This window comes from Oryx dammah, unplaced genomic scaffold (assembly GCF_014754425.2).
Source record: "Oryx dammah isolate SB20612 unplaced genomic scaffold, SCBI_Odam_1.1 HiC_scaffold_16, whole genome shotgun sequence".
NCBI classification, from domain to species: domain Eukaryota; kingdom Metazoa; phylum Chordata; class Mammalia; order Artiodactyla; family Bovidae; genus Oryx; species Oryx dammah.
Window position 1 is genome coordinate 41,988,261 of NW_024070200.1, and position 13,701 is coordinate 42,001,961.

General features: G+C 49.8%; 2 protein-coding genes across 6 annotated transcripts in view; one reads left to right on the top strand and one right to left on the bottom strand.

Moving 5' to 3' along the window:
* Nucleotides 1–2,019: 2,019 nt before the first annotated feature.
* STARD5 (StAR related lipid transfer domain containing 5) lies at nt 2,020–10,815 on the top strand. 2 transcript variants are annotated; one of them, XM_040257424.1, is made up of 6 exons: nt 2,020–2,295; nt 2,949–2,998; nt 3,352–3,484; nt 6,257–6,374; nt 7,472–7,565; nt 10,225–10,815. In XM_040257424.1, exons 1-6 carry the CDS (start codon nt 2,272–2,274, stop codon nt 10,370–10,372), a joined length of 567 nt encoding a protein of 188 aa, XP_040113358.1. In that variant the 5' UTR covers nt 2,020–2,271; the 3' UTR covers nt 10,373–10,815. The 2 variants fall into 2 exon arrangements, with proteins under 2 accessions (XP_040113358.1, XP_040113357.1); XM_040257423.1 differs by having other exon boundaries at nt 2,153–2,370.
* Nucleotides 10,816–12,474: 1,659 nt separating this feature from the next.
* IL16 (interleukin 16) overlaps nt 12,475–13,701 on the bottom strand; it is a 113,868-nt gene continuing 112,641 nt past the window's right edge. For all 4 annotated transcript variants that reach the window (XM_040257392.1, XM_040257393.1, XM_040257394.1 and 1 more), the window contains one exon: nt 12,475–12,955. In XM_040257392.1, the coding sequence (XP_040113326.1) occupies nt 12,762–12,955 (194 nt within the window). In that variant the 3' untranslated portion in view covers nt 12,475–12,761. The remainder of the gene's footprint in view (nt 12,956–13,701) is intronic.

Consider the following 13,701-nt stretch of genomic DNA (forward strand, 5'->3'; position numbering starts at 1 on the left):
ATATATATATATATATATGTATGTATGTATGTATGTATGTATGTATGTATGTATTTGATGTGGATCATTTTTAAAAGTCTTCATTGAATGTTACAATACTGTTTCTGCTTTATGTTTTGGGGTTTTTTGACCTAAGACGTGGGATTTTAATTCCCTGAACAGGGATCAAACTGGCACCCTCTGCATTGGAAGGCGAAGTCCTAATCACTGGACCACCAAGGAAGCCTTTTTTTTTTTTAATGGCTTCAAGGAACATTCACATGCATTACTTCACCTGGCCATCACACTGGCATGGGACGACATCTATCATGGTCTCACTTCACCTATAAGAAAACAGGCTAAGTGACTTGCTCAAAAGCACACAGTGAATTGTGCATGAAACCAGGTTTAGAACTCTCTAATTCCACATCCAGCCTGTCAACACCTGGCAGTCCATCACATCTTCCATGAAATGGTTTCAAGTAGGCATTTTCTTTGAAGAAGGCAACGGCACCCTACTCCAGTACTCTTGCCTGGAAAATCCCATGGACGGAGGGGCCTGATGGGCTGCCGTCTATGGGGTCGCACAGAGTCGGACACGATTGAAGCGACTTCACTTTCACTTTCCATTTTCATGCATTGGAGAAGGAAATGGCAACCCACTCCAGTGTTCTTGCCTAGAGAATCCCAGGGACAACAGAGCCTGGTCTGCCGTCTATGGCATCGCACAGAGTCGGACACGACTGAAGTGACTTAGCAGCAGCAGCAGCAGCAGCTGTCATTTTCTTTACACCATTAAAAAAAAAAAAAAACTTGAGGTGAAACAATATGCACCCAAAACAGAAAATAAAAACTGATTTCAGTATTGATCTTTTCAAATATTTAGTTGGTTATAGCTCTGAAAAGGGGACCCCAGGGGTGGCTCAGTGGATTCCCTCGTAGCTCAGTCAGTAAAGAGTCTGCCTGCAAAGAAGGAGACCCAGGTTCCATTCCTGGGTCAGGAAGATCCCCTTGAGAAGGAAATGACAACACACTCCAGTATTTTTGCCTGGAGAATCCCATAGACAGAGGGGTCCGGCAGGCAGTCTATGGGATTTGATAGTCTATTGGGCTGCCAGACTCGAACACAACTAAGCACACGCAGCAGCAGCAGCTGCACTTGGGTTCCATCCCTGGGTGGAGAAGATTCCCTGGAGAAGGGAATGGCAACCCACTCCAGTGTTCTTGCCTGGGAAATCCGATGGACAGAAGAGCCTGGCAGGCCACAGTCCATAGGGTCGCAGAAGAGTTGGATACGACTTAGCGATTAAACGACAACAAGCGCGCTGTGAAGGAGGAACAGAGCTGAGGGGATGTGATCCCACTCACCCTTTCAAGGTGGACGCCACCAGAGGCCCAGAACTCTGCGATCTCTTAGCTGAGCCCAGCTCTGTCCCAGATGCCAGCTCACCCCAGTGCCTCCCAGACGTCCCTTAGAGGTCTTTCAGGCACCTCCTACTGAATAAGACCAGAACTGAACGCACCATGTCTCCCCTCAACCCTGTCTCTGCTCTCCCTCTCAGTTAAGCTACCAGCGGCTCAAGCCAGGAGGCGGGAGTCATGAGCTGTCTACTCCTCCAGTCTCCACCATCTGTCACAGAGATCTCTATGTTCTAGCTTTCTAAACACTTTCCGAGGGTCCTCTTCTCTCCACCTGCACCACCACCCCCTGCTCTAGGCTACCCCCATCTCTCCCATGACCGCTGCAGCTTCCTAACTGCCCCCACCCCACCCCCGTCTCTGCGCACACTGCCTCTCCCACCCCTACAACAGCCGCCCTAGAAAGGAATATCTGATGGAAATTTCACCATCATCCACCCCGCCAGAAAGCCTCTGCGCACTCAAGACAAAAGTCCACTATGCTTACACAAGCCTACGACGTCGTCCAAGACCTGTTCCCGCCCTCTTGGCTCTCCACCACTGGCCCTCCCAAGTTCCGGCGCCCCCAAGCCCCTCCCTGAGCTGGGACAGGCGAAAGGCGGATCCCGCTGGACCTTGCCGGGGGCGCCCTGGAGCAGCCCAGGCTGAGCGCGTAGTGTGCACTGCCGGGCCCGTCTGTCTCCAGCCCTGCTAATCTCAGAGTAGGGCGGGACCTATCAGACGGTCTAAACCAATCCTAGATTGGGGGCGGGGCTGGGGCGGGACTCTAGGCTCCACGCCAGGCCCTGGTTTTCCGGCTTCCCAAACCCAAGTGCGGGGCCGCAACCACACACCCTGCCAGCGACCCCCAGGCCTCGCGCATCTTTCGGCGCAATGGACCCTGCGACGGCCGCGCAGGTGAGCGAGGCGGTGGCGGAGAAGATGCTCCAGTACCGGCGAGACAAGTCAGGCTGGAAGATTTGCCGGGAAGGCGTGAGTGAGGAACGGGGGCAGAAAGGGGTCGTGGGGTCTTTGCTCCCTAGGGCTGGGGTCTCAGAAGCCCCTAGGCTCCTCCTCTCCCGAGAGTTTTTCTGCATTCTATCCCCTGGAGCTAGACTGAAGAGGAGATTCCACTGGGCGTTGTTTCCTTAAAAAAATATAGGGCCAGTTGTGCACACAATGACCCCTAGGAGATGAGCATGTGTCCCTTTCACGAAATGACTTAGCCAAGGTCACCTGCTGGCAAATGGTTAGGGTGGAGCGGGAAGCACCAAACAGACCTAAATTGTCCGAGGAAACAAGAGGCATGGTGGTTTTAAAAGTGATTTGAAAATGTCCAGTGCTCTAAAGCTCTTCGAGTAGCCACATGAGATCCCTTTGTCCATCGCATCCTCCTGGAGGCAGTTTTGTTCAGGACTAGTCTCCACTCTGTCACGAATCAGTTGGGTCTCACCTTGGAGACTTGCATCTCTTGAGGCTCTTGGCTTTTCTTCCATAAAACAGGGGATCGGGCTCTATCTCCCAAAAGCCCTTCTAGCTCTAAAATTGTGCGATTCTGTGCCTTTTGACAGAACGGAGTTTCAGTTTCCTGGAGGCCATCTGTGGAGTTTCCAGGGAACCTGTAAGTGTGTGCCTTGCTCAGAGCTCCTCAGGGTGTCACACCTCTGCTGATGTTTCTGTGGGTTTGCTTCCTTTGAGACGGCAGTCCATCCTAGCACCTGGAATCAACTTGCCAGTCACCCTCCGGAAAAGCTTCTGCATCTAACTAAATCATTTCCTCAAACTGTATTCTTGTGAAAGCTTAGCGTCCATCCGTTTCTGCAGGCCCATGGGGAGGTGGGCCGGTAGATGTCAGCCCCTTCTCTGCAAGGCTGTCTTGAAGAGTGACACACATGGCTTCTAGTCCTTCTGTGTAATCCCAGGATAGACAAGTTTGGTTGACGCCTTGGGGTCACGTTGCTCTTTGTGCTACAGGTACAAAGGAGAAGGCATTGTGAACGGGACACCAGAGCAGGTGTGGGACTGCGTGAAGCCACTTGCTGGGACTTTACGAGCTCAGTGGGATGAGAATGTGAACAATTTTGAAATTATTGAAAGCCTCACTGATGTAAGTCTTTCCAAGCCCTATTATCTAGAGACAGTAGCTGATTCTGTCCCCTCTGTGAAGGGTCAGTGACACCTTTAGGCAAGGGGTTGTTGTTGTTTTGTTGCTAAGTCTTGTCCGACTCTTTGCAACTGTAGCCACCCAGGCTCCTCAGTCCATTGGATTTCCCAGGCAAGAATACTGGTGTGGGTTGCCATTTCCTTCTCAAGAAATTTTTCCCGACTCAGGGATCGAACCTGCCTCTCTTGCATCTCCTGCATTGGTAGGTGGATGCTTTACCGTTGTGGCACCTGGAAAGCCCTTAGGCAAGGGGAGCGCCCAGCAAATAGGTTGCACACTGCTCAACACTTAAATCCAGCCTCAGCCCAGGTATAGGTATGTAACAGTGAGACCCAGAGAGGTAGAGCTGCCCTAAACAGAGCTGAGAGAACCCTGCAGTGGCTAATGAAGGCAGGAGTGCAGAGTGAATGTGAGCTCTGAGAATGGTGAAGCAGCCGGGATTGGACGCATCAGCTCTAGTTTGAAATATTGCCCCTTGATGAGACCGTGATAATAGTCCTGGCCAAAGACTCAGGATCCTCTGCCAGCTGTGAGACTGTGCCGGGGGCAAATTCTTTATGCCAGTTTCTCTGCTGATAAAACATGTGGTATCTAGCCTAGTGCTGCCCAGTAGAACTTTCTGCTGTGATGAAAATATTTTACACCAGTGCTGTTCAATACAGTAGCCACTGGCCCCAAGTGGCCGCAGACATTTGAAAGGTGTCTAGTTTGAAGAAATAGTTAATTTTGTATAATTTTCATGATTCAGTGGAAAATTAAATAGCCATGTGGAACTTGTGGCTGCCATATTGGACAGCAGAGATCTAGTTGGTCCTGCCCTGGGATCCTCTGTAGTGTTAAGCATGTGTGTGTGTGCTAAGTTGCTTCGGTTGTGTCTCTTTACGACCCCATGAACTGTAGCCGCCAGGCTCCTTTGTCCATGAAATTTCCCAGGCAAGAATACTGGAGTGGGTTGCCATTTCCTCTTCCAGGGAACCTTCCCAACCCAGGAGTCCAACCTGGGTCTCTTGCGTTGGCAGACTGAGCCACTTGGGAAGTCCCATAGTGTTAAGAATCCACCTCATTTTGATTATAGCAGTTAAGGAGGAAAAAAAAAGACATAGCCAAAAGAAATGAAAAAGTTGCCTTGAGGAAATGTTGCTAGTTTTTTTTTTTTTTTAATGGTGCCTTGATTTTGACATCTGTGGACCTAGTACCCTCTTGGGTGCTTCTATAGCAGGTGTTATGAAACCTCAAGCCATAATTCTTTACTACTTGATCGGCAGAAACCAAGTGTTCTTAACCTTCACCAAGAATTCACATTTCAATTCATTATCACAGGAGTTTATGTCAGTGTTTCATGAAGGGTGGGGTACAAGGTGATAGGTCTTTAACAGTCAAAGCTGAACTTCAGTCAGCCCTAGTGAGGTCACTCCATTTCAAGCCTTCAATCTCTCTGATAACTCAAAGCGAAAGCCTCAGGGGCTGATGTGCCTTTGACACCTTGCAAATCTCCATTATGACAGACAGACAGCTGGCCTCAGGCTCAGAATCAGAACCCAAGAATTTCGTGTGTGTGTGTGTGTGTGTGTGTGTGTGTGTGTGTGTGTGTAGCAGTTGTCTTTTATTTATGCCAAATGATACCTTCTTTTTCATTTCCAGCAGTTAAATAGCTTCCTTTTAAAATAAGTTTAAGTTTTAAAAAGTGAGCACATTTAGTTACCAAATATTAAGTGAATGGGCTTCCCTGATGACTTAGATGGAAAAGAATCTGCCTACAATACAGGAGACCTGGCTTCAATCCCTGGGTTGGGAAGATCCTCTGTAGAAGGGAATGGCTACCCACTCCAGTATTCTGGAGAATCCCATGAACAGAGGAGCCTGGCAGGCTACAGTCCATGGGGTAACAAAGAGTCAGACACAACTGAGTGATTAACACATGTTAAGTGAATAATGGGATAGGCTCTCCCTGGGACTGTCCCATCCTGGGGCCTGATCATGTGACCCTGAAGGGGCCGAGGTCCTGCTGGAGTAGGGGAACCATGGGATAACGCATGGGCTTGAGGGGTCCTTGACTTGTAAAGTGGGGCAATGAACTTGTGGAATATTCTAAGACTGGGTGAAGTTCTAGGGGTGCTCCCTCCCAGGGTCAAATGGGTAAATGAAACCAGTTTCTCAGTTGTGAGGGACCACTGAGAGCATTGTCCATAGACTCAGTGGACGTGAGTTTGAACAAACCCCGGGAGATAGTGAAGGACAGGGAAGCCTGGCGTGTGGCAGTCCATGGGGTCGCAGAGTCGGACAAGACTTGGTGACTGAACAACGGAGAACTTTGTCCAGACAGACTCTGATTATGTGCTCCATCAGTGACAACTGTCATGGTCCTTTTAAAAATTATTTTAAAAAATATTTATTTGTTTTTATTTTTGCCTGAGTCAAGTCTTAGTTGCTGCAGGCCGGCTCTTTGTTGCATCATTTGTGCTGCCCTTGTTGCCCAGGTCACAACCCAAGATTTTGCAAACTGGGTATGTTCTCGTAACCCCTGGCACCTCCATCTGGGGAAGTTCATTCCAGACCCTCTAGGTCACAATGCCACCTTGCTGTCAGTGCTGATCCCATCTTCCAGAGCCTGGTTTATTGGGACCGGATGTGGGGGTGGGTGAGCTCTGAGTGGAGTCAAGGCAGGGAGCAGATGCCAGGCCATCAGATGAGCTGGACCCCTCTTTCCTCTGACAGACCCTGCTCTTCAGCAGAACCACTACCCCCTCGGCCGTCATGAAGCTTATTTCCCCCAGAGACTTCGTGGACCTGGTGCTGGTCAGGACATACGAGGACGGCACCATCAGTTCCAATGGTGAGTGATGGTGGCCCTGCTTCGAGGTGTTAGTGGGCTGCTGGTCTCTGTCTCCCCAACACCCACCCAGTTGCTCAAAGAAAGCCCACCAGCTAGAAATCCCTGAGGCATGCACAGCTTGGGCCTGTTTTTCTGTGTTCCCTTCCCCTTGTCAGGTTTGGGGGGATTCTGTGCCAGGGAGGTCTGAGATGAGAGCGTCCACACATGTCATTTTACTTTGAAGACACAGATTCCATCAGCACCTGTTTTCATTCTTGCTGAGGTGCATCGTTCATACCCCAGACACGTGGGCTGTGATTTAGCTCAAGGGAACCCCAGGGTGTGCTGATCCCCTGCACCCGTGGAGCACATTCCCAAGAGGGCTGTGGCGCTGTCGGCTTCCCCACTTTCAGTCAGGAGCAGAGTTCCTGCCTCTGCACTTTTTACGGTTCCTCCTGCAGAAAGCACCAGTCTGGCTGCTCTCCTGAATATCCCATGTGGGGGCAGGTGGTGGCACTTCCACACCTCTGTTGCCTGGGATTTGAGAGGGAGACCGTCTTCCTTCTACCCTTAAGCCTGACATCTGAAATGTTCTTTAAAAAAAAATTGTATTTATTTGGCTGTGCTAGGTCTTAGTTATGGCATTTGGAATCTAGTTCCCTGCATGTGTGTATGCTCAGTAATGTCCAACTCTTCGTGACCCCCTGAACTGTAGCCCGCCAGGCTCCTCTGTCCATGGGATTCTCCAGGCAAGAACACTGGAGAGGGTTGCCATGCCCTTCTCCATGGGATCTTCCCGACCCAGGGATTGAACCCACCTCTCCTGCATTGGCAGGTGGGTTCTTTACCACTGGGCCACCAGAGAAGACCCTGAATTATTCTTTCCTCTAATACTCTGCAGGTTGGAGAGGGTGTGTGTGCATGTGCGAGTGCAGAAGTTGTGGGAGCACACATATGTGTGAACATGTGTATGTGAGGGACAGTGGGGTGGCAGTAGGGAACGCTCAGGCTCCAGGTGACTGGTCTGCATACACTCTGGGTGCCTGGTAAGGCCCTTCAGCCACTGTGGCCCGATTGCCGGAAGTTGTAGCTCCCTGACCCTTTACTCTCTCTTCCAGCTGCCAATGTGGAGCATCCATCTTGTCCCCCGAATCCAGGTTACGTGAGAGGATTTAACTATCCCTGTGGTTGTTTCTGTGAACCTCTGCCAGGGTAAGGACAACCTCCTGGAATGAATGACATGCCCAGACCTCACTGGCTTCACTGAAGATCTCCTGTTGTTGTTGCTGAGTTGATCAATCGTGTCCGACTCTTTGCAACCCCGGGGACTGCAGCATGCCAGGCCGCTCTGTGCCTCACCATCTCCCAGAGTTTGTTCAAACTCTGGTCCGTTGAGTCGGTGATACCATCCAACCATCTCATCCTCTGCCTTCCCCTTCTCCTTTTGCCTTCAGTTTCAGCGTCAGGTCTTTTAGTAAGTCAGCTCTTTGCATGACGTGGCCAAAGTATTGGAGCCTCAGCTTCAGCATCAGTCCTTCTAGTGAATATTCAGGGTTGATTTCCCTTAGGATTGACTGGTTTGATCTCCTTTTTATCCAAGGCAGAGGATGTTCTACTCAATGGCAACATTAACGATGATTCCCAATAATTAAAATGCCTTACACCTCTGTAGGCCTTGCTGTTACAGAGCCCCACAGATACACATCAGTGATGTAATATGCCAAAGTTCTGTTGGCATGTGGGAAAGAATTGTGGTGGTGGTATTGTTTGGTCACTCAGTCGTGTCCAACTCTTTGCAACCCCATGGATTGCAGCACACCAGGCTTCCCTATCCTTTACCATCTTCCAGAGTTTGCTCAAACTCACGTCCACTGAGTTGGTCATGCTATCTAACCATCTCATCCTCTGCCGCCCACTTCTCCTGCCTTCAGAATTGTGGGGAATGGTCCTTATTTCTGATGTGGGGAACTCTCCCTCTATTCGTAGGCAAGCTAGGCAAATGTCATGGTCCCATGTAGCAGATGAAGAAACTGAGGCTCAGGGAGGCTGGGGAGTCTGTGCAGGGTCACAGGCTGGCCATGTAGGGTCTGGGCACCCAGTCTTCTTGGGGTTCTGAGAGCGCTCCACCAGCTGGGAGCAGCCAGGAGCTTAGCCATCACCATCCTCAGTCCCCCCACTGGTGCTCATCTTGTGTCCCCTCAGCGAGGAATGAGGTTGAGATGCTCTGGCCTAACGGGTGATTCTGAGAGCACAGCGTGAGTCAGGCCCAGAACTGAGCTCAGAAATGGCCCTGTCCCCGTATTCTCACAGGTCCTGGCCAGGTTCCGGTTTTTGGTATTTTTGTTGCCATACCGAGCAGCGTGCAGGATCTTAGTTCTCATATTTTTGGTCTAAGTCTCCATTGTTGCTGTTTAGTCACTCAGTTGTGTCCAATTCTTTTGTGATTCCATGGACTGTAGCCTGCCATGCTTCTCTGTCCATGGGATTTCCCAGGCAAGAATACTGGAGTGGGTTGCCAGTTCCTTCTCCAGGACATCTTCCCGACCCAGGGATCAAACCAACATCTCCTGAATTGGCAGGTGGATTCTTTACCCCTGAGCTACCAGGGAAGCCCTCATTTACACTCTTCAGTATTATTCAGGGCATCAAAGTGTTTTGTTCATGAGGATTATATCCATCAATATTTACTATATTTGACATTAAACCTGGGACATTTTAAAATAATGATACATTCATTAGAAGTGACTCATTGGAAAAGACCCTGATGCTGGGAAAGATGGAAGGCAAAAGGAGAAAGGGACAGTGGAGGATGAAATGGTTAGATAGTATCACCAACTCAACACGAATTTCAGCAAACTCCAGGAGACAGTGAAGGACAGGGAAGCCTGGCATGCTGCAGTCCAAGGGGTTGCAAAAAGTCAGACATGATTTATCAGCTGAACAACAACAACAGCAATTACATGATAAATAAATATTGTTGTGAAAAATAACTATTTTTCAAAAGAGAAAAATAACTATTTTTCAAAAGAGAAAAATAGTGGAGAGTGGTCTTGTTTGACATTTGAGGAAATATTAATGTCAGGCTTAATAGAAGCTCACATCTGCTTCTACATTCAGTCTGTTGTGATACACACATCAAAGAGCCTTTGGAAACTGCCCCCCGCCCAACAGCAGCAAAGCGGTTAACAGCTCCATTCAAATAAAATGCTCAGGGACCTCCCTAGTGGTCCAATGGCTAAGACTCCGTACTTCCAATACAGGGGATGCAGGTTTGATCCCAGGCTGGGAAAGTAAGATCCCACATGCTATGAGGCATGGCCTCCAAAAATTAAAAATAAATAAACAAACAAAAATGCTTGGTCTCCACAAAAGCCATGCCTTTGTTATGCTGGCCATGGGAAAAATTTGTGAGAATAAAATACAGGCTGAGAGAATGGGAGTGAAAAGGCAAATCACATCTTAGTGCTGGGAGGAAAATAGCCTTGACCTTGAAAAGCCCTTGAAAGGGTGTCAGGAACCCCCAGGAGTTTCCAGACCTCTCGCAGAATCACTGCCCTCAGTGATCGGAGGGCAGCATCATTTCTCTTTCTCCCAGGACCTGGCACTGGAGTAAGTTCTCTGGAAGACTTTCCCGAGTGAATCAGGCACAGGGAATGAACGACCTTGCTGTGATGGAAATGGGGGCACATCCTTGCTTGCCATCCATGTGGGGCCAGGGAAGCATGCTTGAGAGGACCCACTTCCATCCTGAAAAGAAGCAGGTCCAGAGGGGACCCCTGGGCAGTGAACCCAGCTAAATCCCTGGGTTTGGACCACTTCCTTGGGGTCCCTCAGTTCTAGATACCTAACAGCCCTGTTTTTGTTTTCACAGGGAGCCAAACAAAACCAGCCTGGTCACGTTCTTCCAGACTGACCTCAGTGGTTACCTCCCACAGGGCGTGGTGGACTCCTTCTTCCCTCTCAGCATGATTGGGTTCTACGCCAACCTTGAGAAAGCAGTGAAGAAATTCTTCGGTTGACAGCCTGGCTGGTTGGCTGAGAACCGCAGTGGCTTGTGCAGAAGGGCAGTTGTTGGGACACCCCTGGAGAGCCCGGGAGCCCATGGGCTCCTTTGGAAGACACCAATGGAAAGTTTGTCTCCAGGGGCAGCCCTGGGTCCCCTGCTCCTCCGTCTACTTGGGTGGGGCTGTTGTCATCCAAGCACACCTTCTCCGGCAGGTGCATAAGAGCCCCCGACCACCAGATGGGGCCCCTGCCTGGGCACTGTGGTACACACTAGGGTCCAAAGCCTTCCTCTGCTAGTCACTCTCAGAGATCCCCCAAAAGCTGGCTTAGCTCCTTTGCTGTATCTAACCTCTCAGTCCTGTACCACAGACCCCCGGATGTATGGTGCTGTGCCAGCCTTCCCCTTAAAGTCGTCAACTTGATGTTTAAAAAATGAGATGAGCCTTAAGGAAAAACACTTTCAGTATTCCTTTTGTTGTCTCTTTTGTTCAAATCATTTTTTTTCTTTTTCCCCTGCATGAGTTAAATTTCATGTGCCCCAGGGAAACCAGACAGTTTAAATCTGGCCCTGGAAGCATTCTGGAATTGATTCTGGATGGAGCAAGCCTACGAGTGGGATTTGAGGAGAACCTTCCCTCCCTTGGGCATTTGTCTTTTCTTATCTTTGGTTATGGAAGGTGGAGCAGGAGTCTTCTGGCCTCCAAGCCCTGTAGGGCCATACTGCTGTTACCAAGTCCATGGGATTTCCCAGGCAAGAATACTGGAGTGGGTTGCCATTTCCTTCTCCAGGGGAGCTTCCCGACCCAGAGATCAAACCCATGTCTCTTGCATTGGCAGGCAGATTCTTTACTGCTGAGCCACCAGAGAAGCCCTGGTCAGGGGATACTAGGTGTTGCTAATTAATTTCCTTGCCCTGAGCTCAACAATCAGGCACTAAGTAATGACCAAACCAAATATCCCTTTGATCAGGCACACAGAGGTAGTTTCCTTACAATGTTCTGTCTGCATTTAAAAGCATCTTGGCCTGTTGTGCACGTGCTTGGTTGCTCAGTTATGTCTGACTCTTTGTGAACCCACGGACTGTGGCCTGCCAGGCTCCTCTGTCCATGGCATTCTCTAGGCAAGAATACTGGAGTGGGTTGCCATGCCCTCCTGCAGGGAATCAAACTAGGAATCAAACCCAAGTCTCTTGTGTCTCCTGTATGGCAGGAAGATTCTTTACCTGCTGAACCATCGGGGAAGCCTCATCTTGGCCTATTGGTCTCTACCAAATCACAGAAGAAAGGACTCACTCTTTGTATCATTTACCAGTTGGACAAGTTTCTTACTGTCTTTGGGTCTCAGTGTTCTCATCTATATAACAGGATGTTGTCATGCTCTGTAGACATTACTGTGATTACTGAAGACAGTGTCCACTTAACACCAACATGGTGCTTGGCACATGGGAGGTAAATGGCAGCCATGTATATTTCACCCTCTCAGACTCAGGCTGGTCTATTCTGTTGGCACAACTGAGCACACATGGAGTTTCACTTGTCTGTTTATTTGCTCTGTCACTGGCTACCACCCCGGCTAGGAGCACTTCTCCAACCCCAACCAAAAAGAGTTTTGCAAATGTGCCATGTGATAGACCGTATTTTCCAAAAATAGCCCAAGCTGCCTTTTCCCTCCCCTTAAAGCTGAGCAGGTCTGGGCCAGCTCTGACTGATGGAGCATAAGAGAAGTGATGCTCTTCAACTTTGGAGAAGAGGTCATATCAAGGATGAAGCTCCTACCTGGCTCTCACACTCTCAGGGGACACCCAGTCATATATTGTGAGGAAGCCTTGGCCATAGGGAGAGGCCACCTATGTGGCCACCAAGTGTCCAGGCCAATGGCTCCAGCTGAGTTCCTAGCCAGCAGCCAACCTCAGTGACCCATGTGTGAGTGACCAACCCTTCCAGTGGTTCTAGCCTCCAGCCTGTGAGTTGGTGCCAGCTGATGTCAAGTGGAGCAGGATGAAGGGAACCCCCTCCAAGCAGGCCAGCATTGCAGACTCATGAGAAAAACAAAGGTTGGGGTGGATCGTCACCCAGAGACAGGCCTTACTTAGAAAACCTGCAGAGCAAGCCATGGATTTCATATCCAACCATATATCCATTTTATTTACAGCACCACAGTATTATCACTAAGCTCTCTAGATGCAGTCTGTCATTTGTATCAGCCACCCCACTGTGACTGTGCCCTAACTTCTGGGGCCACCCTCTTACTGGGTGGGGTCCCAGAACGTCCAGACCTGGGCAAGCAGCCACTGGGAAGCACACCTGTGCATTCCGCCATTGGGTGGGGTTAGCCGTGACCCTGAGAATTAGCATTTCGGGGACCTGCATGTGGTAGGCTCTGGCGTCCGCACTGGTGCTGGGCCTAGGGATCTCCAGCAGCTGGGGTCCTCTTGGACTGCAGGCTTTTCCTCCTGAGGACGATCGTCACAGGTCCATCAGGCAATGCCTTGATGATGTTCCAGGCTTCAAACCGCGTGAGGCCCTGCATGGTGGTGCCGGCCAGGTGTAAGATTTCATCTCCCGGCTGGACTGTGTCACTCTGTTCTGAGGCCACCCCTGGGATGAGACAGGAGAGAGTGGGTGCCTTGGGTGACAAGAGAACAAGTAGTCACCACCTACCCTTGGTCTCTTGAGGAGCCAGGACAGCTCAGAAGGGAACTGGAGCCCATCCCCCTGGAGCTCAGTGGTCCATCTAAAGTGAGGCATCCCAGGACTTCTCTGGTGGTCCAGTGGTTAAGACTTCACCTTCCAGTGCAGGGGGCACAGGTTCAGTCCTTGGTCAGGGAACTAAGATCCTGCATGTAGTGCAGTGTGGCCAATAAATAAATAAAACAGACCAAGCATCCAGACAGACATTTCTCAAAAAAAAAAAAAAGCTAAAATATACTGGGCAGTTATATATCACAGGCTTGGTGTTAACACTCGGCATTTATGGCAAGAGTCCTAGGACTCTAGTAGCTCTGTTACTGTTCCCTTTTCATGTGGGAGGAAACCAAGGACCCAAGAAACTCACCTGAGCTTTGAAGCTGCTGCGTGGTGGGTCTAGGTTTGAACTAGATTTTGTGGCTCTAGAGTCTAAGTCCCTTGGTCACACATTACACTGCAGCTGGTAGACTCATCCCCGTGTAAGCAAATGGGACCAAGATGGTGAAGTGACTTGCCTAAGGTCGTGCTGCCATTGGTGGCAGAACTAAGACTAGAATCCAACCAGGTCCAGTGACTTGGAGACCTATGCTCATCTCAAATCAACTTTCAAAAGTTAAAAATATTGGGAATTCCCTGGTGGTCCAGCGGTTAAGACT